The sequence below is a fragment of the Schistocerca cancellata genome, chromosome 1 (genome assembly GCF_023864275.1).
Source record: "Schistocerca cancellata isolate TAMUIC-IGC-003103 chromosome 1, iqSchCanc2.1, whole genome shotgun sequence".
NCBI classification, from domain to species: Eukaryota; Metazoa; Arthropoda; class Insecta; order Orthoptera; family Acrididae; genus Schistocerca; species Schistocerca cancellata.
Window position 1 is genome coordinate 799,996,130 of NC_064626.1, and position 24,682 is coordinate 800,020,811.

General features: G+C 41.6%; 1 protein-coding gene across 6 annotated transcripts in view; it reads left to right on the forward strand.

Annotated features, from left to right (window-relative positions):
• LOC126187852 (uncharacterized) overlaps positions 1–24,682 on the forward strand; it is a 240,019-nt gene that overhangs the window by 177,270 nt on the left and 38,067 nt on the right. For all 6 annotated transcript variants that reach the window (XM_049929171.1, XM_049929214.1, XM_049929197.1 and 3 more), the window contains 2 exons: positions 6,104–6,302; positions 13,352–13,474. In XM_049929171.1, the coding sequence (XP_049785128.1) occupies positions 6,104–6,302; positions 13,352–13,474 (322 nt within the window). The remainder of the gene's footprint in view (positions 1–6,103; positions 6,303–13,351; positions 13,475–24,682) is intronic.

Below are 24,682 nucleotides of genomic sequence, written 5' to 3' on the forward strand. Positions count from 1 at the left end.
TTACTTAATAAAATCATGACAGTTTATTCCATTATTAAGCCTGAATCACAAACTTTGCATTTATTTTGTTTCTTGTGTTATTTTTTAAATATGTATAAACCATGGGTATTGTGTTCTGAAAGTCAATATATCTTCTTAAATAGTCACATTTTGGGCTAGTTTGCAGTGTACTTCATTACTTTAGATGTTGATGTACTTAGAAAATTGAGTAACCTTTGTAAGTTCCACATTCCTATGGCTCAATTATCATATGGATTAGTATGCTAAAGAAGTTGTTTGTTCGACAGCAGTTACTTTGCTTTTTTCACACACATGATCAAAAAGCTGCTTTTATTATAACATACCCATACATACAGGAAGTGCAAAATGGCTAAGCAGGGCTGGCTAGAGGACAAATGTAAGGATGTAGAGGCTTGTCTCACTAGGGGTAAGATAGATACTGCCTGCAGGAAAATTAAAGAGACCTTTGGAGAGAAGAGAACCTCTTGTATGAATATCAAGAGCTCAGATGGCAACCCAGTTCTAAGCAAAGAAGGGAAGGCAGAAAGGTGGAAGGAGTATATAGAGGGTTTATACAAGGGCGATGTACTTGAGGACAATATTATGGAAATGGAAGAGGATGTAGATGAAGATAAAATGGGAGATAAGATACTGCGTGAAGAGTTTGAAAGAGCATTGAAAGACCTGAGTCGAAACAAGGCCCCGGGAGTAGACAACATTCCATTTGAACTACTGAAGGCCTCGGGAGAGCCAGTCATGACAAAACTCTACCATCTGGTGAGCACGATGTATGAGACAGGCGAAATACCCTCAGACTTCAAGAAGAATATAATAATTCCAATCCCAAAGAAAGCAGGTGTTGACAGATGTGAAAATTACCGAACTATCAGTTTAATAAGTCACAGCTGCAAAATAGTAACGCGAATTCTTTACAGACGGATGGAAAAACTGGTAGAAGCCGACCTCGGGGAAGATCAGTTTGGATTCCGTAGAAATGTTGGAACACGTGAGGCAATACTGACCTTGCGACTTATCTTAGAACAAAGATTAAGAAAAGGCAAACCTACGTTTCTAGCATTTGTAGACTTAGAGAAAGCGTTTGACAATGTTAACTGGAATACTCTCTTTCAAATTCTGAAGGTGGCAGGGGTAAAATACAGGGTGCGAAAGGCTATTTACAGTTAGTACAGAAACCAGATGGCAGTTATAAGAGTTGTTGTCTCCATGTGTCAATTTTTATTTGTTAACTGACCATCTGCCTTGAGCAAGATTACGTGTTTTCTCAAACATTTTTGTGAGATGTGAGGAATTTATCACACCCATTTTCCGTTAGTTCACCGTGCATGTTAACCTACTGACTTCATTGCCCTTATTCCTCTTTATTTTCATTTATTCGTGTATTTTGACGCTTCGTTCTTCCTTTTATCTTTGTCAGCCTACCAACCTCATTATTTACATATAATTTTGGTGTGATCCTCACCCCACTTCCACATATTTCCTTTAATTAATATTAAAATGCTTTAGCTTGCATCTAGTGGAATCATTTTATTACTCTCCCTTACCTTCAGAAAAATTTTCTCCCAACTGTAAATTATTAATTTTGCAGAGCTTATTGTTTCAGATTTTAGAAATTTTCAGCTTCAGTTACTTGCCTTACTGCAAAGTATATATATTTTACTGTTACTAATCCTTTTTATGGATCTTATTTATTTACTTAAGCCATAATTTTTCTATCATTGGTACTCAAAAGTTACCCTCCGCAAACTACCTCTCATATTACCTTGTAAGTCATTAATCGGGTATAGTCATTCTCGGGGATCATTCTTACTCACTAGGAACACATTACAAACTAATAACATATGTACAATATGAAAACACATATTCCTTATTTACTATAGGTAGGACAGAAGAAGAGAATGAAACTCGAAAGGGAAATAAAGTTTCATCCAGTTGGGACCACACATTACGCCAAGCTGTATATCTGCCAAAGAGTGGCCGACTCCTTGCAGAAACTGGTATAGATAGGACAGAAGAAGAGAGTGAAACATGAAAGGAGAATGAAAATAAAGTTTCATACGCCTGGGACTGCACAACAGGCCAAACTGTGTATCTGCTAGAGAGGGCAAACTCCCTAAAGAATCCAGTTACTGTCACTTCTGAATAACTTCAGATTTACAATGCTTCATAATACCTAGTTCTTTCTTACTTTTTGGGTATTCAAAATGGTATGCGTTTGCCTGAGGCTTACCTATTATCCGGAATGGTCTTTGATAAACATGCATAAACATATTTGTTTGGATAATCTATTATTACGCCGCCTGTACCAGTTGGTATCAAAGACTCATGCTGTACTGGTCTAGAAACTTTCCAGTGGCACCGATTATTCTTAAGCCACTTACTTTCATGTCAGTTAATTCACTCTTATTGAGAATAGAATCAAAAAATGCTTGGGACAAAGCACTTACTTCACTGCCATTATCAAGAAGATAACACACTGTTACTCCTGAGATGTTAGTTTAATTATAATAGTGTGAGTTATTCTAGTTTTGTCAGGTTCCTCATAAAATTTTCCTAATAAATCCTTTTCAGTCTGTTTCCATCTAAAGTAGTTTTGTTCAGTCGCAAGTACATTCACATTTAGATTCACAGAGTCATCAATCTCTCCATTCTCAGCTGTCTTTTCCAACCTGTCCACCAGTTTTAAATCAGAGCACTTGACCAATTCCTCCACTTTCATTTGCTGCACATCAGCTAAACTACTCTCTATCTCTGAGCAACTGCATCCCTGTGCAACATTGCTATCTATAAAATGTCATTGGCTTTTATAGTTTGTGGCAAGTCAATACAGCTAATAGGTTCCTTGCCCTCGTTATTATTATCTCCCCCTTGGTATCTCAACTGCTCCTCTTCAAAGCGTTGCAAAACTGACTCTACCTCCTCTACCGAAACTTTAGCCTGCAGATTTGCCATTATCGCGAAAGGTGTTAGCCTTTATTTCATCTTCATCCTTATTAAATTCCAACCTGTTAATTTGTTCCTTCCTATTATCTGTAGATTTTCTTTCTCCTCCTTGACCCATTTTTCGAATGTTTCCAAAATGCTGTCAAGATATGTAATGTGAGTGATTTAGCACATCACTGGTACTGTCTGTTCCTATTTCATCATCCTTGCTATCAGTTTGCATGTGCTGACTGACTGTGATATGTGTTTCTGTTACTGGCTGTGTTACAGTTTCCGCCTTGTGAGCACCAGTTTCCTCATAGACGGGACTTAGTTTCCCACATGCAGCCTGTTGTGTTCATTAGATACAGAATCATATGGGGTAGAATACTGCTCTTTGTCGTGTCTCATTGGAACATTACGGTATGTACATTTCTGCTTTCATCATAATAATTAATGCGACAGCGAGGTGGCTGTCAACCCCCTCTTCCTCTACCACAGCCTTGACCATGCTAATTAGATTTTGTATTCTGAACCTCCACAGTTCTAACATTCATGTTCCCACTGTCATTATTTCTGTTGTTTACTTGATTGTTAGAAGACCTATTATTATTTTACATCTGCTCACAAACAGCGTCTACTCTTTCTACTCACTCCAGATACCTAATGAACCCATCCACATTATGGAAATGATTCTTTTCTGGCAATACCAAGGCAGCGTACCTTCTAATCCCATGATAATCATTTACGGTTTCAACTTTTCTGTCAGATGTGACAGCCCCCCTTTCCAGAGTTCTCTTTTACTGGTTCGCGACCTGGAATGAACTTTTTACCACTCCAAAACTCTCTCAAGACATTGTTTTGTTTGTTGTGTGACCAATACTCATTAAGAAATGCAGTTTTAAATTCAGATAGAGTTTTGCATCTAAACATTACATCATCTGACCACCACAAAGCATTCCCTGACAAATGACTTCTTCTGAAAGAAATTTTTTCCTGTTCTGACCATGCATTTGGCACAGAACTCCAAAGTGTGAAATTTGTTTGGATCAAAACCTAAAAATTGACGACATCCAATGGAAGTGACGTCAACTGAGGCAACATGCTGTACAGTAGTATTACAAGAACTACCAGAGGTTACTCTATTTTCTATGTTAGTAATACTAGTATTTAGGTCTTCAAGTAGTTGTAGTGCTTGCACTCTGCCAGAAAATCTTTTATCAACATCCTCACATTATTACTCACAATCAGATTTTACATTCTTAATACCTTTTTGACAAGCATTTACTTTAGTAGTTACTTCTTCAAATCAATTAGAGCGAAGTTTGGATTAATTGCCTATTTATTCTGACAACCTGCCTTCCCTAAGTTCATATGCATCCTTTTAAAAGCTTTGCAAACTTCCTTAATTTCGGATTTGAAAATACTATGCAATTTATTTAGCTGTTGCCCTACTTTGACTTGCAGGTCTTGATGGTTAGAATCAATTTTTTAATTTAAGTTGTTCAATTTTGAGCACATTTCACCCTTTAGCTCTTTACGAATAAATTCAATCTTACTGTTAAGTTCTATATTACTATCTTTTAGGTATTACTATCCTTTTGTTCTTTATTACTAGACTCAGTCTTACTATGTAACTGTTTATTATTGGATTCCATCTTATTGTTCAGTTCCACATTATGTGATTCAAGTTTAGAAAACAATAATTACATCCATTTCGGCGCCTCTTCATTGCCACTTGGCATTTCCACCAGTTTTAAAGGAGTTCCTAGCATTCCTTGACTTGGCTGAATTTCAGACATATTGAACTCAGTTTCAATATGTGATAACTCTATTAATTCTACTTCTTCTTTTTTGACCTCTACTTCAATCATCTCATCATCAGAAACTGGTCCTAACTTCGCAGTAACATTAAAAATTTACTTCCAATTCTGGATTTATTACTTTGACTGAACCATCCTCATTAAATTCAGTTTTGAATTCTGAAGATTCACCATCAGAGACTGGTTCCATCTTAACTTTTGCATTATTCTTATCAATACATTCCATTTTCAGTAGCCTGTTAAAATAAATTAACAAATACTTCAAATATTCTTGACTTAATTGGTTGACCTTGACAAAAAGTGCTGGTGAGGTGTACCAGCGAACACAATACAATGCGTCACGAAGTAATGCATGTAGCAGTAGCAGCTGTGGTGGTGAGGATGGCAGCGAGTAGCACTTACTGCAGTAGCTCCAGGGAGAGCTGGCCTCTGGTGAGCCCGTGCAGTAGCTTGCAGACAGCTCACAGGTCCACACATCTCTGTCTTCTAACCTCAACACTGGTGGTAGTCATGATCTAGTGTCATCTTCTTCCCCCCTTCTGTCACGATCTAGGTTACTGTGGCTAACATTCACAGTTTAGTTTCCACACTTGTGAGTAAATCTTGGCACTGTTCTCGCACTGGTTTCAGCATATTTCACTGCAGTATCCCGTTAGTGCCTACCGAGTTCCCCGTTTCGTACTGATCACTTTCACTGTTCAATTTCCTGACCAATTAAAACCATGTGTGGGGCAGCAGGTGGATAATAGTATAGAATATATAAATATTCGTCGCCGTCTTTTACAAGAGCCTGGAAACTATTTTTGTGGTCAGCCAGAAGCCAATGAAAAACATACTGACCATAATTTCCAGTCTGTAAGTCCACATTCTTCTTGTGCTCACCTAAAGAAAATGTTTTTGCTCTCTATTTACACAGCAGGATCAGGAACTATGACGATAAATAAATGTTTTGAGTTCTAACTGATTAATATATTCAGTAAAAGTTCATACGCACACACATAATAATATTCCTGATAATATAGACAAAGTTTGGAAAAGTTACTTTAATTTTTAGTTTCATTCTTAGATCATGGTGCAATACTTTGTATGCTACACACAGTTGCGCTATGATGATATTGCGCTAGTAGCAGTGAACTGGAGCAAGTCCTGGTACACTCACTCACCTCTGTGTCTCACAAATCGTACAGCACTTGTTTTGCCACACCCTGAAATGTACAACACTGATCAAAAATGTCTTAATTGATTTAGTATAGAAAGTGATGACTGGTTTTGTTGTTTGTACAAGTATTTCCAGTTATGAGTTAAAATTATTGATGAATACTCTTGTTTCTTATTTGTAGATATCAGATGGAAGTAAAACTACTAGAAGAGAAACAACAAGATGAAATGAAGTTGTATAAGATACAACTAGCACAGGCAAATCAGCAGCTTGCAAAGTTACAGGCACAGCTTCAGTTGCAAACTAAACATCGAAATGAACTTCTGGAACAACTTCATGATGCAATGGAGGCTCAGTGGCAGGAGGCTTTACGTATGGTGGTGAGTCTCAAAATTTTTAAATGACGCCCAGTTTGTTTGCAGCTGTATGTTTTTTATTCAGATTGATGTGTAGCTTTCAGGCAATTGAACAGAAAGCATCTGAGGAAACGATATATAATTAAGAGCAATGAATGCCAGGGTCTTTATATTTAAGGTACTATAAATATAGCCTTTCATCATGTTGTTTCTAAAAATCAGTTGACTTTACAGCTGCTATGCCAACTTAAGTTTTTCAGGAAACTTATACACACACACACATGCATGCACACGCATGCAGATGCCCCCCCCCACCCCCCACACACACACACACATTCTCTCTCTCTCTCTCTCGTCTCTCAAGAGTTTACTGTTACTCCCCAAAACTAGTTTTATGTAACTGTCAAGAATAGTAAGAATTTTGCCTTCTGAAGATAAGTGGTCGCCAAACACTGTGTGTCTTAAAATTTTCTAAAGTGAATTTTCTGTTTGCTAAAATATTGAAACTAGTTTTTTTTTTTTTAATATTCTCATTGTTTTTGCCACATTAATTTACAATTTGAACTCATTTCAAGGATTGACCACATCCTCTGTTAAGGAATAAGCTGATATAACTGTTGACATAGCTATGTAACCATTATTCTTATGTACAGTGCACCTGTGCTTATTAAGGAGGCTCTCATAGTAGGTGTTTTGCTTGAACCATAAGAATCCATGGGTCAATTGCACATCGTGCCTCATTACCAAGCGAGGTGGCGCAGTGGTTAACACACTGGACTCGCATTCGGGAGGATGACGGTTCAATCCCGCGTCCGGCTATCCTGATTTGGGTTTTCCATGATTTCCCTAAATTGCTCCAGGCAAATGCCAGGATGGTTCCTTTGAAAGGACACGGCCAATTTCCTTCCCCGTCCTTCCCTAATCCAATGAGACCAATGACCTCGCTGTTTGGTCTCTTTCCTGCAAACAATCCAATCGTGCCTCGTTGCATTTGTTTAAAAGAGTTGTACAGTGTGGGTCATATTTACATAGTGAGCCTCCGGTTTCTGTGGAGGAATACATGATAGCTGTGGACCAGAAAATGTAGCATCTGTTTTTGGCGAAAACTGCATCTATTTTCATCAAAATTCATATTTATTTTCAGAAAAATTCGCATCTAATTTTTTTGTAAAGGATTTGATAAGCAACACGAATTTAAAAGATTGTCACACTAATTTGTGCAGACAAAGCTTAGTGCTTTGAAACTATCTGTGGTTTTTTTTAAGGGGAGGTTTACTATCTTTGGTCCGAAAAAAGCATGTTCTTTGAGAATTTTTTTCTCGGGATGTGTTATAGATATCAATGTCAAATTTGGTAAAAATGTTTATTGATATTTCCTCTACAAACTGGAATTTTTTCGACCAGAAACGTCAAAGAGCAAAGGCAGAAGTGCCGTCAGAATGAAACAAACTTTCGATGTAGACTTCCATGCGCGGTACGTCACGGGTCAGCTGGCTCATCTGAAATCAAAATTTAGTTGACGTTAGCAAAGTATATAAGATTCTTTAGGAGTTGCACCTCGCTTAAGTTATTTGGACCATAGGAAACAAAATGGTGGCCATTTGAATAAAAATAAGGTTTTTTTCATTGATTTTTTGACTTCGTCGGCCAAGTTAAAAATATTTATAGTTGATGGATCAAAATAAAAGTGGTACAACTCCTAGACAATTTAGTTAGCTTTGTCAGAAACAAAGAATCATGCCAATCGGTTCAGTAGATTTGAAGTTACCATACTGCGCGATAAAAAAAACATCATTTCGAGAAAAACGCATTTGAAGTTTTGACTAGATATAAATGCTTGGTGAACTGTGTCGAATAGTCCCTGGGTGACGTATATCGTTGTCATGGTGTTCAGAATTGCTGAATACCCTACGTTGAAGCTGCTCACTGCCAGTAAAGTCACAATCTCCCCATTCTTCGCACCAGAATGTGAATGCTTCGGAGCTAACTTCCAAACACACACTCTAAAACTTTCATTTGAATTTTGTGTGTTTCCTCCCAAGCACCTGTACAATAACTCATCCTCCAAAAGAAAACAACTGGTGCGTGAAAAAGGCTGATTTCAGGCAGGTGCATTTTTCGTTCAACCGTATTCGGAAAACCGTTTCAGGGGTGGATTCTAAACACTTTTATGGGTCCAAAAATGCAGTTAAAAAAAATCAGTTTTTTGTACCAAAAGATAATAAACCTCCCCTTAATAAATGGTGCTTGGGGAACGTTTTGACTGGAACATTTGCTTTTGCAAAAACTTCAAGAGGTTTTTTTTTTTTTTTTTCCTGAGATGGCCTTTATTTTGTTCTTTTTCCTGTATTTAAGCTTTCAATAAATCCTCATTCTGTTGAGAAGCAGCAACATTGTTCTGCTGCTGAACTGAATGTGTGTGTGATTTAAGGTGTTTTTCGACATTATCTTCCTGGCCAGTTCCATAATTACAAAATTGGCAGAATATAAATTTTGACCTTTCATGGGCATTCATAGCCATGTTATCCATACTTGATAGCACTACACATAGAACAAAAGAGGCATTTAGTGTAGAAGTAGAACTGAAAATAACTCTATTTGGACATTAGGGGGAAGATTTTGCCATGGTCAAAATACGCCGACAGGTTTTGTTTTGCAGTTGCCAAAATGCAGAGTGCAGACACTACAAATTGGAAGATGGCTGCGAGTGTAAGCAAATCATAATTTTGTCCATGAGAGGGGATAGGAGTGGCGCAGGGAAATAAGCCCCGCCTCCCTCTGGCAGGGCAGTAGTGTACAAGTATTCTTTGCATTTCTGTGAAAGCAGACTGTACGTGGTCACGGGGATCGCTGATCCTTTCTGGTGTTGTGTGGATCATATTACATGTTGGATCAGGATTAGTCTTTTCACTCATTTCGGAATAAGAAAAGAAAAACCACAAGCCAGGAAAATGTTGTTATGCAATTGCTTACTGAGATTGGCAGTGTGTTGTTAAAAAGATAGTTAAGGCTTGACCTCTAGCTGTATTTGATGCAACTACAGTTCAAAACACCCAACACTTAAAACTTCCATGTGAAAAATCTCTGCATTACATCAACTTTTGAACTTTAGCTAGCAGACAAATGACAAAGTTAGGTCCGACAGCTGAGTGCTATGTGACATTACATAGCTTGTATCTTATAGAGACCATTCAACTGTTAACAATAGGTGTGTCACTACAGCATCGAGTGCACTGATATGTCACTGTGTTTGAGAACATGTTCTTACGCACATTGTTTCCAAATTGAACTTTGCCAAAAGAGATGATGTGCAATACCAGTAACCAAAAATTTAAAACATAGCAATTTTATATGCAGATAGTAAAGCTGTTTCAGAAAATCTCGGATAAAATGAAGTTCATCTGGATACAGTTTACTGTGAAATAGCATGTATTAGGTAATTTTGTGTTTTTGAATTTTGACACAGAATTCGCATCTATATTTGCATTGATTGCAAAATGCAAATCTGTCAGACCCTTAATGATAACTTTTCAATTTTGGATTCCTTGTGGACTGAGTACATCTGTCCACGTTTTATTTTTCCTCAAGTATTAGCAACATTTTTCAAAGTGTTAATCCAACCATTGAATACTTCCTGTGGGGTATTGGTTCAAAGCACACAATTTAGGCATGAGTGGTCATCAGACTCTCTAGATTTCACTTACAGAACACGTGTGAGCTAACTCATGCAGTATGAAGGTCGAATGCCATACAGTCTGACTGATTTAACTCATAGAAAACTAACGACATCTCATTTGTAAAAGCTTCTCTTCAGTTTTTGTAGAACTATAGAAAGGAACTTAACATGTTTGCATTTTCTGTTATGTTGCCAAGGTCCTTGAGTGTATAGATTATAAATTTGTACTAACAAAAATTTTATGTCCATAAAAGCATTTTCCTTGCATGGACGGAGTCATATCTTAACAATAGAAAACAGGATCATATTAACAAATGAGATTACAAGAATGAAGCTAAATTTGGATTGGAGAAAAATTAAATAAAGTGCCCTGGAAGGTCTCACATTTGACTTGCTCATGTTTTGGACCTGCATAATTGATTTTCCAAGGACATTGTCTCACGTAATTCTTGCTGCTGCCTTTGAGACTGGAGGAAGTAATCTTTTTGTTGCTTTGTTACAGAAGGTAGTTATAAAATGATTAAACAGGAAAATAACTAAGGTAGCTCACACCAACATGTTTTGAGACTCATGTTTATTGTAGTAAACCCATTACAAAAATGTGGGTGTGCTTCTTTTTGTGTCCTCTCAACTTCACGACTCCCTGGAGTCACAAATGACATCTGTCTCTTACTGTTTTCATTTATGTCAAAACAGCCAAAAAGAGAGATGGCAGCAGAGAGAAAATTGCTCAGGTGAGCACCTATTTGACAATAAGGAATACTTGCTGAGAAAAATAAAGATCAGAAGTTGCATAAAACCATAAAATTAATGGAAAGAGTTATGTTGCAGCCAGGGGAGTTGTGATACATTTCAGCTGGAGGACTTATCAAAATCTGTGATGTTTGCTGTCTCTTCATGGACCTTGTGATTCTTACCCCTGCGCCAATACTGTTACTCCTTAATGGTATTTTTTAAAAATTGAAACACACATTGTTAACATTCCACAACATTCTTTATTTTATGTTTTGTTGTGAACTCGATTTGTTGGCCATCGTCAGACAACCTGAGATGGTGCAGGCAGTTCACACATCATCTGCAACAGCTGCTATCTGTAAAAATACTGTTGTTTCCAAAGATATGTGACACTATTATGCATCTTTATGAAGATGCAATGCTTCAATTTGACATAGGTGCAAAAAAAGAAATACTGTGCAGTGATGTACAAAATGTTTGACTCAAAACATAAAAGTTAAAATATAGAACAGGCTGCTGAAGCAAGGCTTTTAGTGGAGGAAGTATGGTGAGTGATATATGAAATGATGCAATTTGTTCCAACTACACATTTAATGGTAGGAATCACAGTTCAAAACAAGCACTCACTTCAGGATAGGTGTAAAAGAACCTTCAGGTGTGGCTATGTTGTCATATCACTGGCACAATAACAGCAAGTGGCTCAATAGACTACTGAATCATGCTGTGGTTGTAGGTCAGGTTGTAGGTGTACTATTAATACACAAGCACACTCTTTAACAGTGTATGTAAGCCAGCCAGTGGGAGAAAACACTATTTGACAGAGTCTGTGGTGTAAGAAGCCACTCTCATTTTAAAGTATTTCAGTGACTGTTTGCTCCAACATTTTAATTGTTTTAAAAGTTGCAAGCACTTTTAATACTGTGAATATTTTTGTATGCCTTTCATGAAGAAGAGAGCTTCTTTCTCTTGAAACACATAGACTGAAATTTGATTCCTGTTCCTAAATGTGTGTGGGTAAGCCAAATTATGTTGTTTTATAAATTGTGCGGCAACCTGAGCTCACCTCAATTTACGTATAACAGAAGTTAGTGAGTAAAGCGGGGTGATGTACAAATAAATCAGTGAGTCTTTTGAGAGTAAATTGGAATAACATTGAAATTTAGTTGTAATTCAGTTATGCGAATAATGTATGTATATGTTACTGTGTAAGTTAACGTGCCTCAGACTGTTTTGCACAATGATCCAATGGTAAATAAAATTAATACTACTCCAGGAAGTCAATGTACACAAAGAGAGGACAAAGTGTTTTACTTATTCCCACAATGTCTGTTCAGTAATGAAGGCATGACAACATGCAAACAGTTGTTATTCAACACATATGCCATACAATTGCTTTCTAAACTGAGATCCCTGTTGTCCAAATTTTTCACTAATATGAATTGTGTTTCTTATTTTGTTGTCATCATTTATCAATGCATATTTGATGCTCAAATAAATATAGATAGTCTTGTCAGGACTTACTACTGTTTGTGGTACTAGGTGCTCTAAAAACCTCTGCAGGAAAGTTTTTGGAGTAAGTTTTTAATGCATCTGATATCTTTCATCTGTAGCTTTTTTTACCTCCTTGTGTGAATATAGACTGCATTGCTTCCGCGTTGTGATTTAGTAAGGTAAATCGAGAGAGAATAGGCCACAGTGCATTGTTAAAGTCTGTGTGCGGTTACTGTAACAGATACTTCCTTCATTAGGGATGTGGTGGTGCATATTTTGAACTAAATTTCATTTATATGGTGTGCCTCTGTCAAATGTTTGTCAGTTTGAATACACAGATTTTTTGGCACCCTGTCTCCAAGCTTAAGGCTCCACCATGTATCTGCTTGCGTGATGTCTTGTTTTCATTTGCAAAATAATTCTCATGATCCCTGAAGTACACCATACTTCACCACCTGGAAATATTGAGTGACTGTTGACACTAGTATTACAGATTTTACACCTTTATTTTCACACACTGCTCTTAGCTTACCACAAATTATTTATGATAACCTATGCTTGTGCAAATATGTTTTTCTGCTGTAACAAACACAGTCAGATTTCTTTGAAAGACCAAGGAAATAACCATGGACTTTTCATCAAGGGTTGGTATTAAGTGAGATATTATATTTGCAGCTGTTACGTTGTAGATTTTCTGAATCCATGCTAGGTGTAATTCAGTATTTTATTTGTTTCTCCAAATTTCAGAATTCTGTCTTAAAAATTTCCATTATACTAGAGAAGACTGATGTGCTGTGCCGTGCCATGCTTTACACTACACTTGAAACAATCTCAAACCATTGACACTGTGAACTGACTTATTTTAGTAGCTATATGCTGACTGTGTACTGCTAAAACCACTTCACAGACTAACAGAAACTGATTCTTAGCCAGGAGATTTCATTTGCCATTTTTGAGCAGTTTTATATATTTTCTGTAATTAGCAATGTGTACTGTATTAATTACGTACAGAAATGTGTAGTTGTTTGTGAAGTTGTCTGTTCTTATATAGTATGAAAATGGATTTTCTTATTGTCTCATTGTGGTCCAAGGACTTGCTTAATATTTAGCAATTACTTACTATGTTTTGAGTTTCTGAAGTAAAGTACCATAACCTTTATTCTGCCAACAGCAAGGTAAAGGTGATGCATGGACTACAAGTCATTTTAATGATGTGGACAGCCCCTCTCACAGAAAATCCCCATCTACAAAGGACCATCCTGTTTCAGTGCCTGAAACTACGGCCATTGACAAGGTATGTTACAAAAGCATGTATATCTTACATATTTTATACAAGTTGCAGCTGCAAGTAATTTTTTTATTTGCTTGGTTATTCTTGTAATATGCTGTTTCTGTAATTGCATTCAGTATCCTCAGACATGTGCTATTTGCTGTTGATTGTTACCTTCACTTTCATCACTTGCTTGTAGCATTTATCGTAAATGTTACATACTTAGAGACTATTGATGGCACTTAATCCCTCAATACTCTTATTATGATTCTCTTCAAACTATCATCCTGTTTTGTGATGCTTCTGAATTCTTGACTCCCATCTTTCAGCTCTCGAAAGACTACACTGAACCTTCAGAAAGTACACAGAGGTGACAAAAGTCATGGAAGAGCAATATGCACTTATACTGATAATGGAAGTACCGTGTACACAAGGTGCAAAAGGGCAGTGCATTGGCAGAGCTGTCATTTGTACTCAGGTGATTCATGTGAAAAGGTTTCCAATGTGGTTATGGCCGCATGACAGAAATTGACTGACTTTGGAGCTAGATGCGTGGGGCATTCAATTTCAGAAATCATGAGGAAATTCAGTCTTCTGAGATCCACAGTGTCAAGAGTGTGCTGAGAATACCAAATTTCGGGCAGTACCTCTCATTGTGGTCAACACAGTAGCATATGGCCTTTACATAACCACCAAATGCAGCGAAGTTGGCGTTGAGTTGTCCGTGATAACAGACAAGCCATACTGTGTGAAATAACCACAGAAATCAATGTAGGATGTATGACAAATGTATCCATTAGGACAGTGCAGCAAAATTTGGTGTTAATGGGCTATGGCAGCAGACAAGCAATGCAAATGCCTATGCTAAAAGCACAACATCGCCTGCAGACCTCTCGGCTCCTTACCATGTTATTGGATCCTAGATACGGTATGGTTAGGTGAGTCCCTTTTTAAGTTGGTAAGAGCTGATTGTAGGGTTATAGTGTGGTGCAGACCCCATGAAGCTGTGGACCTAAGTTGAAAACAAGGCATTGTGCAAGCTGGGGTGGTGGCTCAATAATGGTGTGGGCTGTGTTTACACGGAATGGACTGGGTCCTATAATGGTGTGGGCTGTGTTTACATGGAACGGACTGGGTCCCCTGGTCCAGCTGAAACAAAATGGTTATGTTTGACTACTTGGAGACGATTTTCAGCCACTCATGGATTTCATTTTTTGGATGACAATGCACCATGTTATTGGCCACAATTGTTCACAACTGATTTGCGGAACACACTGCACAGTTTGAGCGAATTATATGGCTACCCAGATCACCCAACATGAATCCCCTCAAACATTTATGGGACATAACCGAGAGGTCAGTTTGTGCACAAAATCCTGCACTGGAAACCCTTTTACAATTATAAATGACTATAGAGGCAGTATGGATCACTATTTCTGCAGGGAACTTCCTGTGCTACGCCAGGCAAAAGAAGGTCCAACACAATATTAGGAAGTATCCCATGGCTTTAGTCGCCTCGCTGTGTACCCAAATTGTTGTTCATGGTATAGTTTCCATTTTTTTCACATAGTACTTTATTACCATTCATAGATTTATTAAAAATAATATGTAAAATAAGGGAAAGTCAGCCACTCATCTACAGTGGACTGATGTGTGGAGTGTGGCAACACATAACAGGAAAGCTATTCACTCTAGCTTTCCTGCTCTTGCTGTTTATCTACTAAAAGTACAAACACCAAATGCACAGTCCCATGGTCAATGTGAGACTGGCTACTGACCATCAATTATGGAAAGCAGTAGGCTGGGCTGGCGATCACAGTGAGGGCTATGGATGGATGCATGAGGCAAGGAGTGGCCAGTGGTGTAAGAGTAAGGCAGGTCTTTTGACAGGTGACTCATCAGCAGCACAGCAAGAGGAAAGGGGAGGGTAGAGCATATAAGAGATATAGGGAGGGGGCAAAGATGAGGAGGGTCAAGGTGGAGAGAGAAACAGGAAGGAGGGAGAGAAGGGAAGAAGAGTGGAAAACGGAGTGATTTTATTTTTATTTTATTTTATTTTTTTTGGGGGGGGGGGGGGAGAGAGAGAGAGAGAGAGAGAGAGAGAGAGGGATAGAGAGAGAGACTGTGTGTGTGTGTGTGTGTGTGTGTGTGTACTAGAAAGAGAGAAAGAGCTCCAAAGCTACTGTTATGTGTTGCTGTACTCCACAAGTGAGTGTCAGCTGTATGTGACTGGTTGCCTTTCCCTCAATTGTCCCATCCAGGAATTTCTTTATTCTTTTGACTCTTTTGCTTCCCATACCCTTTTAGTTTTGTTACTGTCTTTACTCACTTCCCCACAACTCATTGTCCATTTCTTTATTAATTAAGATGTCTATCCTTTCTTCTCCTCTTCAGCATCTGCCTTCAAAATGTGCACCAGCCACCTTCTGTTGTGCAGTGTGAACACTCACTGTTTCAATGGCCCTCCACACTAATAAGTGCCACGCTACAACTCCTTACCCTCACTGTGATAGCTGATTTTTGAACATTTAATTCCAGTGCTGTTTTTAACATGTTCTCTACAGCTAATTCATGCTGCCCAACTGTTAGTTTGTCTTATATGTTTATTTATGAACAGATTGTTCTATCTCATATGTTTCTTACTGTTGCTCATATCAATTTGAGATTGAGCATATTTATTTACAAGCGTATCTACTACCTCATGCATTTTTTCTGACCTCCCTTCTAACTTCCTATGTACGAGTAGTTCCTATCTCCATATAGTACCTACCATTTATTTCTGTTATAGCCCTTCAACAAGAAGTTTTCAGCTCCTTATTTTCAGCCTTTATAACTATTTTTTCAGCCACTCTTGTTGTCTCCTGACCCTCCAACCACAAAGCCCTCCTCATTCTTCCTTCACGAATTCTGAAAACTCTCCTTTGTTATAGCAAAACTAGCCACATATCCTCTTTCTGAAATCTTGTCTGGCACATGATATCCACCTGATGTGCTTACCATTCAAATTGGCATCTCTGGCTGTCACCCATCCTACTGCAAGAACCTTCACCTTTTCTGGTAGTCTTTGCCCTCACTAATCCAGGCCTTCACAGTCACACATTCGAAGCTCAAACTGTTCTTGACAGCCTCTGCTCCTATTGAAAAATCCTTTTAGTCCCGCCTTGCAGGTCCGGAAATTAGAATAGGCCCGAGGTATTCCTACCTGTCATAAGTTGCGATTAAAAGGAGTCTCTCACATTTTGGCCTTTATGTGATGGTCCCCTGCAGGGTTTGACCTCCATTTCTCAAAATTTTCCCGAACAGCGAGCCAACTGGGGAAGGGTGCCTTAAGTGGTGCATCGTGTCCATCGTGCCTTGAAATTTTAGCCCACTTTCTTGTTGTCACACTGCAGTCCAGCTCATTCTCCATCTCTTGGGTGAGGACGCCTTCATGGATGTGTTTTCCACCATGCACTATTCAGTGTTGCTTTTTGCGCTGATGATGACCATGGACTTCTTTGCACCTCATATCCAGCATGGTAGCCAGTCTGTTGTGGTGGGGCCGCCATGTACGCTGTTGGTTGTAGCCCTCTGACAACACAGGAATTGCTCAGCTGATGCCTGCGCCAATAACTCCCCACTTATGCCAAGAAGTAGATGCCCGTCATTCTGGGGCATTGGGACTCCCAGCAATGGCCAGTCTGTCATGTGGCCTTTGTTGCGGCTGGGTGGCACCTGTGGTGAGGGCCCCTGGTCGGGGCCGTGGCATCAGGGCGGATGACACGTGATGAAGCATACCACTTCATCACTTGCTGGTGATCAAATACCAGCAGTCTCCAAGCGTTCCAAGTCTCAGTACAACACTGAATCATTCCCCTCCCTAGCCACACCATGGGAGGAACGCCAGGCTAAGGACGGCAGCGAACCTTATTCACCCTGGTACCTCGTATGTACGAGAACTGATGGGACTCCTTTGTTTCAATGAAGCCACAGTTTTTTGTAGAGCATTTAGAGGACAAGTTTGGGGAGGTGGAGGGCTTGTCCAAAATGCGATCTGGGTCAGTCTTGATAAAAACAGCATCCTCTGCCCAGTCACGGACTTTACTGGCTTGTAACAAGTTGGGCGATGTTTCTATTACCATCACACCACATAAGAGCTTAATATGGTCCAGGGTATTATCTTCCACAGGGACTTTCTTTTGCAGTCTGACGACGAGCTGTGTGCCAATTTAGAGTGGCGAGGTGTTCATTTCGTGTGGTGTGTCCATCGGGACCCGAGGGATAATCAGGTTGCCGCCAGTGCCTTCATCTTGGCCTTCGAGGGTGCCACCTTACCCGAGAAGGTCAAGTTGATGGTCGACCGCTGTGATGTCAAGCCATATATCCCTCCCCCAATGCAGTGCTTCAAGTGCTGGACGTTCGGCCATATGTCTTCCTGCTGTACTTACAGCATCAATGTTGAGATTGTGGATGTCCATCACATCCCAATAATCCATGTGCTCCGCCTCACATCTGTGTCAACTACGGAGAGCATCATTCACCTTGCTCACCCGACTGCAGGATTTTAAAGAAAGAGAGGAAATCATGGAATACAAGACCCTGGACCGACTGACCTACACTGTGGCTAAGAGAAAATATGAGCGCCTACATCCTGTGGCTACGGCCTCCTCATACACCGCCGCTACGAGAACAGTTGTAGAGCCTCACTAGTTCCGCAAATTCCAGTCGACTTTCAGAACCAGAAGGCTACACCTGCCTCTTTGATGGTGTGGGGAGGGGGGGGGGGCACGTCCACTCCCCCCCCCCCCCCCTGTAACTCCCGCACCACCTACCTCAGAAGCACTGTCCCCTCCTCCCCCCAACCATTGGGGACACCAGTCCCCACTTCTGAGCCAGGGAGTCTTCTTTGGCTCCTCTCGTCACGAAGGGGTCCCTTGGGTCACTCCTTCCCAGGTTTCTGCTAATGGGAAAGATGACGCCCGCCAGTGGCTGAAGCGCCCAAAAGCAGCTGGTCGTAGGGCTTCACAATCATCCTCAGTCCCAGAGACTGAATCAGTGAAGCCCTCCCAGCCAGAGAAACCCAAGGAGCAGCAAGAAAAGTCCAAAAAGAAGACCCCTAAGGCTAATGAAATTGCGGTGGCACACACACCACTGCTACCTACAAGCTCTGCATCTGGGGATAAGGTGGAGATTCTGGCGTCCGCTGAGGACCTAGATCTTGCTGGACCCTCAGACACAATGGATATAGACTGTTCAAGCAATAAGTTGGTGGCAGCAGGTGTCCCTGAGGCGTAAACTACCTCATTGAATGTTCCATGCCTTCCCAGTCTCATGATGATGTCATCCTCCAGTGGAATTGGAGCAGTTTTTCCACCGCCTGGCTGAGCTGCGGCAACTGTTAAGCTTTACACCTGCTTTCTGCATTGCCCTCCAGGAAACCTGGTTCCCGGAAATGCGGGCCCCTGCCCTTCACGACTATAAGGGATATTACAGCAACCGTAGCGACTATAATCGAGTGTCAGGTGGAGTTTGAGTTTATGTCCCAAACTGAGTCTGTAGTGAAACTGCACCCCTTCAAACCCCTCTTGAAGCTGTGGCTGTCAGAATAAGGATGACACAGGAAATAACTGTCTGCAATGTATATCTTCCTCCAGACGGTGCAGTACCCCTAAATGTAATAGCTCCACTGATTGATCAACTCCCTAAACCTTTCCTACTTTTGGGAGATTTTAATGCCCATAACCCCTTGTGGGGTGGCACCATGCGTACTGGCCGAGGCAGAGATGTCGAAACTTTACTGTCTCAGTTCGACCTCTGCCTCTTAAATACTGGGGCTGCCACACATTTCAGTGTGGCTCGTGGTAGTTACTCAACCATTGATTTATCCATTTGCAGCCCAGGGCTTCTCCCATCTATCCACTGGAGAGCACATGACGACGTGTGTGGTAGCGACCACCTCCCCATCTTCCTGTCACTGCCCCTGCATCAGGCCCATGCACGCCTGTCCAGATGGGCTTTAAATGAGGCAGACTGGGAAACTTTCACCTCTGCGGTCATCGTCGACTTTTCCTCACATGGTAACATCGCTGTGACGGTTGAGGAGGTGACAACAACAATTGTTATTGCAGCGGAAAACGCGATCCCTCGCTCTTTAGGGTGCCCTTGGCGAAAGGCGGTCCCTTGGTGGTTGCCGGAAGTTGCTGAGACAATTAAGGAGCGTCGAGGAGCTCTACAGTGGCATAAGTGGCACCCTTCCCTGGAGCACAGTGTTGGGAGAGAAACGTCTCACCCATTGGGTGCCATATGTCACATTTTCAAGTCTGGATGAAGATCAGACATCTTTTTGGGTACCAGATGCCAACAGGTGTCCCTGGCATTAACATTAATGGCACGTTATCTACCGACGCAAATGCAATTGCTGAGCACTATGCTCGAGCCTCTACATCAGAGAACTATCCCCAGCCTCTCGCACCCTCAAACGGCGGATGGAAAGAAAAGTCCTCACATACGCTACATGCCACAGTGAAGCCTATAATGCCCCATTTACAGAGTAGGAGCTCCTCAGTGCCCTTGCACATTGCCCCGACACAGCTCCTGGGTCAGATTAGATCCACAGTCAGATAATTAAACATCTCTCATCTGACTACAAGTGACATGTCCTCATCATCTTCAACAGTATCTGGTGCGATGTCGTCTTTCCATCACAATGGTGGAAAAGCACTATCACTCCGGTGCTTAAACCCGGTAAAAACCCACTTGATGTGGGTAGCTGTCGGCCCAACAGCCTCACCAATGTTCTTTGTAAGCTGCTGGAACGTATGGTATGTCGGCGGGTGGGCTGGGTCCTGGAGTCACATGGCGTACTGACTCCATGTCAGGGTGGCTTCCGCCAGGCTCGCTGCGCCATTGATAATCTTGTGTCCCTCGAGTCTTGCCATCTGAACAGCCTTTTCCAGACGCCAACACCTGGTTACTGTCTTTTTTGATTTACGAAAAGCGTATGACATGACCTGGCGACATCATATCCTTACCACATTATACGAGTGGGGTCTCCGAGATCCGCTCCCGATTTTTATCCACAATTTCCTGTTGCTTCATACTTTTCATGTCCAAGTTGGTGCCTCCCTTAGTTCCCCCCATGTCCAGGAGAATGGGGTCCCGCATGGCTCCTTATTGAGTGTATCTCTATTTTTAGTGGCCATTAATGGTCTAGCAGCAGCTGTAGGGCCGTCCGTCTCACCTTTTCTGTATGCAGATGACTTCTCCATTTCATACTTCTCCACCAGTATTGGTGTTACTGAGCGGCATCTACAAGGAGCCATCCACAAGGCGCAGTCATGGGCTGTAGCCCACGGTTTCCAGTTTTCGGCCCCAAAGTCTTGTGTTATGCACTTGTGTCGGCGTTGTGCCGTTCATCCTGAACCAGAATTTTACCTTAATGATGATCCACTCACCATAGTGGAGACATACCGATTCTTAGGACTGGTTTTTGATGCCAGATTGACTTGGCTTCCTCATCTCCATCAGCTTAAGCAGAAATGCTGGCAGCACCTCAATGCCCTCTGCTACCTGAGCAACACCAACTTCGATGCAGATCGCTCTACGCTGCTGCAGCTCTACAGAGCCCTTGTTCAATCCTGCCTTGACAATGGGAGTGTGGTTTATGGTTTGGTGGCACCCTCAGTGTTGCGTTTACTCGACCCAGTGCAGCACTGTGGCATTCACCTAGCAACAGGAGCTTTTAGAATGAGTCCGGTGACCAGCATCCTGGTGGAGGCTGGAGTCCTTCCATTGCAGGTGAGGCATGCACAGTTGCTCTCCAGTTATATTGCACACATTTGTAGGTCTCCTCCGCATCCGAATTACCATCTCCTTTTCCCACCCGCGGCAGTTCATCTCCCTCATCGGCGGCCCAGATCAGGGCTTACAATTGCAGTTTGTGTGCGATCCCTTCTCTCTGAACTGGAGTCCTTGCCCTTACCACATACACTTGAGGTTCATTCATGAACACTTCCATGGTGTACACCTAGGCCACGGCTTAACTGCACCTTTCACAAGGCCCTAAGGACTCACTTAACCCTGCGACCCTCTGCTGTCACTTCCTCTCGATTCTTGACATGTACTGGCGCCATGAAATGGTTTACACTGATGGCTCGATGGCTGATGGTCCCATTGACTTTGCTTATGTTCATGGGGGACATATAGAACAGCACTCCTTACCAGCTGGCTGCAGTGTTTTCACTGCAGAGCTGGCGGCCATATCTCGTGCTCTTGAGCACATCTGCTCATGCCCATGTGAGTCATTTCTCCTGTGTACTGACTCCTTGAGCAGCCTACAAGCTATCGACCAGTGCTGCCCTGTCATCCTTTGGTAGCGACCATCTAGCCAACCATTACGCCATGTAGAACCCTGTTTAAAACAGTTCCAACCTCCCTCCAACCATTATCCTCCTACCCTTCCACATAGTCATCCCCTCGTAATATTTCAGGAACTCCTCACTTCTAACTTGGCCTCAACTTTCTTTCCTAAATTCCTCCTCAATGAACCTAACATCACTTCTATGGACCATACAGTTATGTGTAACCTTTACTGTGGGGAAAGGCTCCACCACAATAGTCATGGATCATGGTGACTCTGTAGTTGAGAGTCTCTGCCAATTTTCTGGCACCTCTGCATACAAACCTTATGACCATGATCCCCTCCCAGAAGTCCGATATGACTTCCAGCAGCTCCTTGAAGCCTTAGGTCCATCCTAAAATCTGACAGTTGAATCCATTTCCCTCCTCACATAAGCGACCCCACATGTTCCTACCATTTACCTACTCCACAAACCCAACACCATAGGTCTCACCATTACTTGTCCATTGTCACTGGGCACAGTGCTCCCGCAGAATGAACTTCTGCCTTTGTTAACATGTCCCAACTGTTGTCCATAACCTCTTATCCTACCTTCAAGACCCTGCTCACTTCCTTCACTGTCTCTCCACAGTTACCACCAGGCTCCTTGTTAGTCACTATGGATGTGTCATCCTTGTACACAAACATCCCTCTTGACCAAGTTTGAGACCATGGAACACTACCTTTCCCAACACCATCCTGATACCAAACCCACCGCCTCTTTCCTAATTTTGCTAGCCAACCAAATCCTGACCCAGAATTATTTCACTTGTGAAGGCCAAATCTATAAACAAGTTCATGGAACTGCTACTGGTACCCACATGGCATCAACCTATGACAACTTATTTATGGACCATCCAGAGAGATCTTTCCTATCAAGCCAATGCCTTAAACCGCTTTTCTTGTTCAGATTTGTTGATGACATTTGCATGATCTGTACTTGTGGCAAGCACAACCTTTGCTTTTTCCTCTATTACCTCAACACCTACACCCAAATCTCTTTTACCTGGTCCTTCTCAGCTCAACAAGCTACCTCCCTAGACGTCCATCTCCATAAATATATCTGCTTGTACCAGCACATCAACCATAACAGTATCTTCCCTTTGACAGGTCATGTCAGAAAGTCTCTTCCTTACAGTCTCACCACCTGAGGTTGCCCTATCTGCAGCAGAAAGCACGAGTTGTCAAAATATACTGATGACCTTATTAGCGCCTTTATTGGCAAGAGCACCCCATTCATAAACATATCTCCCATAACATCTCTTCCCCTGACACTAGTAAACCTATTTACCAGCTAGCAACCAGCACTCTTATAACTCCAGTCACATCCCAGTCTTGAATAGTTCAACTACATCTGTCACCAGAGCTTCAACTATCTCTCATCATGCCCTGAGATGAGAGATATCCTTCCCAAAATCCTGCTCACATCACCCAAACTAGTGTTCTACCAGCTACCGAATTTACATAATGTCATAGTCTATCCTTATCCCAGACTTACACGCCATGAGTCATTTCCTTGTGATCATCACAGGTGCCAGACTTGGCCCATGCACCCACTCACTATCTACTCACATGAATGGTCACCAACAAAACTCTGGCACACTGCAAACTAGATATGCCAGATATGCTACACACCACAACAAAAATGACTTCAACAGCTGCTTCATTAGGCAGGCCATTTGGGTACTCCCTTCCAGCACAAGTTTCTCCAAACTTCGGAGATGAAAAGTCTTTCTCCAGCATATCCTGTACTCTTGCAATCCCCCTGGTCTAAACGTCTGCTAACATGTTTCCCACTGCTTCACATCACCTTTTCCCTTTTGCCCTCTTTCTTCCGGCCACATCACTCTTTAACCATCCAGATTGTGTACTGTCTTCTGCCACTACTTGCTCCTCCCACACTCATCTCTCTCTCTCTCTCTCTCTCTCTCTCTCTCTCTCTCTCTCACACACACACACACACACACACACACACACACACACACACACACACACATAAACAAACACTTTTCCCTTTCTCTCTCGCCCGCATCTCGTGGTCGTGCGGTAGCGTTCTCGCTTCCCACGCCCGGGTTCCCGGGTTCGATTCCCGGCGGGGTCAGGGATTTTCTCTGCCTCGTGATGGCTGGGTGTTGTGTGCTGTCCTTAGGTTAGTTAGGTTTAAGTAGTTCTAAGTTCTAGGGGACTGATGACCATAGATGTTAAGTCCCATAGTGCTCAGAGCCTTTCTCTCTCCCCTCCCTGCCTCCTTCTTGATCCTCACATTCCTCTTCTTTTCACAACCCCCCCCTCCTCCCCTCCCCCTCGCTCTCTCTCATGCTCTGTGCTTTTAACTCATTTTGTCATGTTGTGCAACTGCCGAGTCATCTGTTGAAAGACTGGTCTTGCTCTATCCTGCTACCCCCTCTTTGCCTCGTGTGTCCTCCCCACCTCATCTCAATTTCCATCTGCTCAGGAAATTGATTTAATAATTGATCATTATCACCAGTCTCACCACAGTCATAGGAGTGTGTGTTTGTGGTTTAAGTGTGTCTGTTTTTACTAGAAAGGGAATAGCTCATGACAGCTTGTGTGAATACTGTTTTATGTTATTTGTTGCTATGCTCCACACATCAGTCTGCTAACGATGGCTGGTTGCCTTTCCCATGGTGTACGTATGTTCCATCCAGGAATTTCCATGATTGTTGTTGTTTAAGAAAAGTGTGATTTGCATAATGTTTAAATGATAAAAAGCTCCTACTCACCAGCTATGCAACTGACTTCTTAGATTGGTATGTAAAACAGGAAATATTGCAGAGAGATAAGCTCCATAGGTGGGAACAACAGTTACTAGTGTAAGAAGAAAATATTCTCAC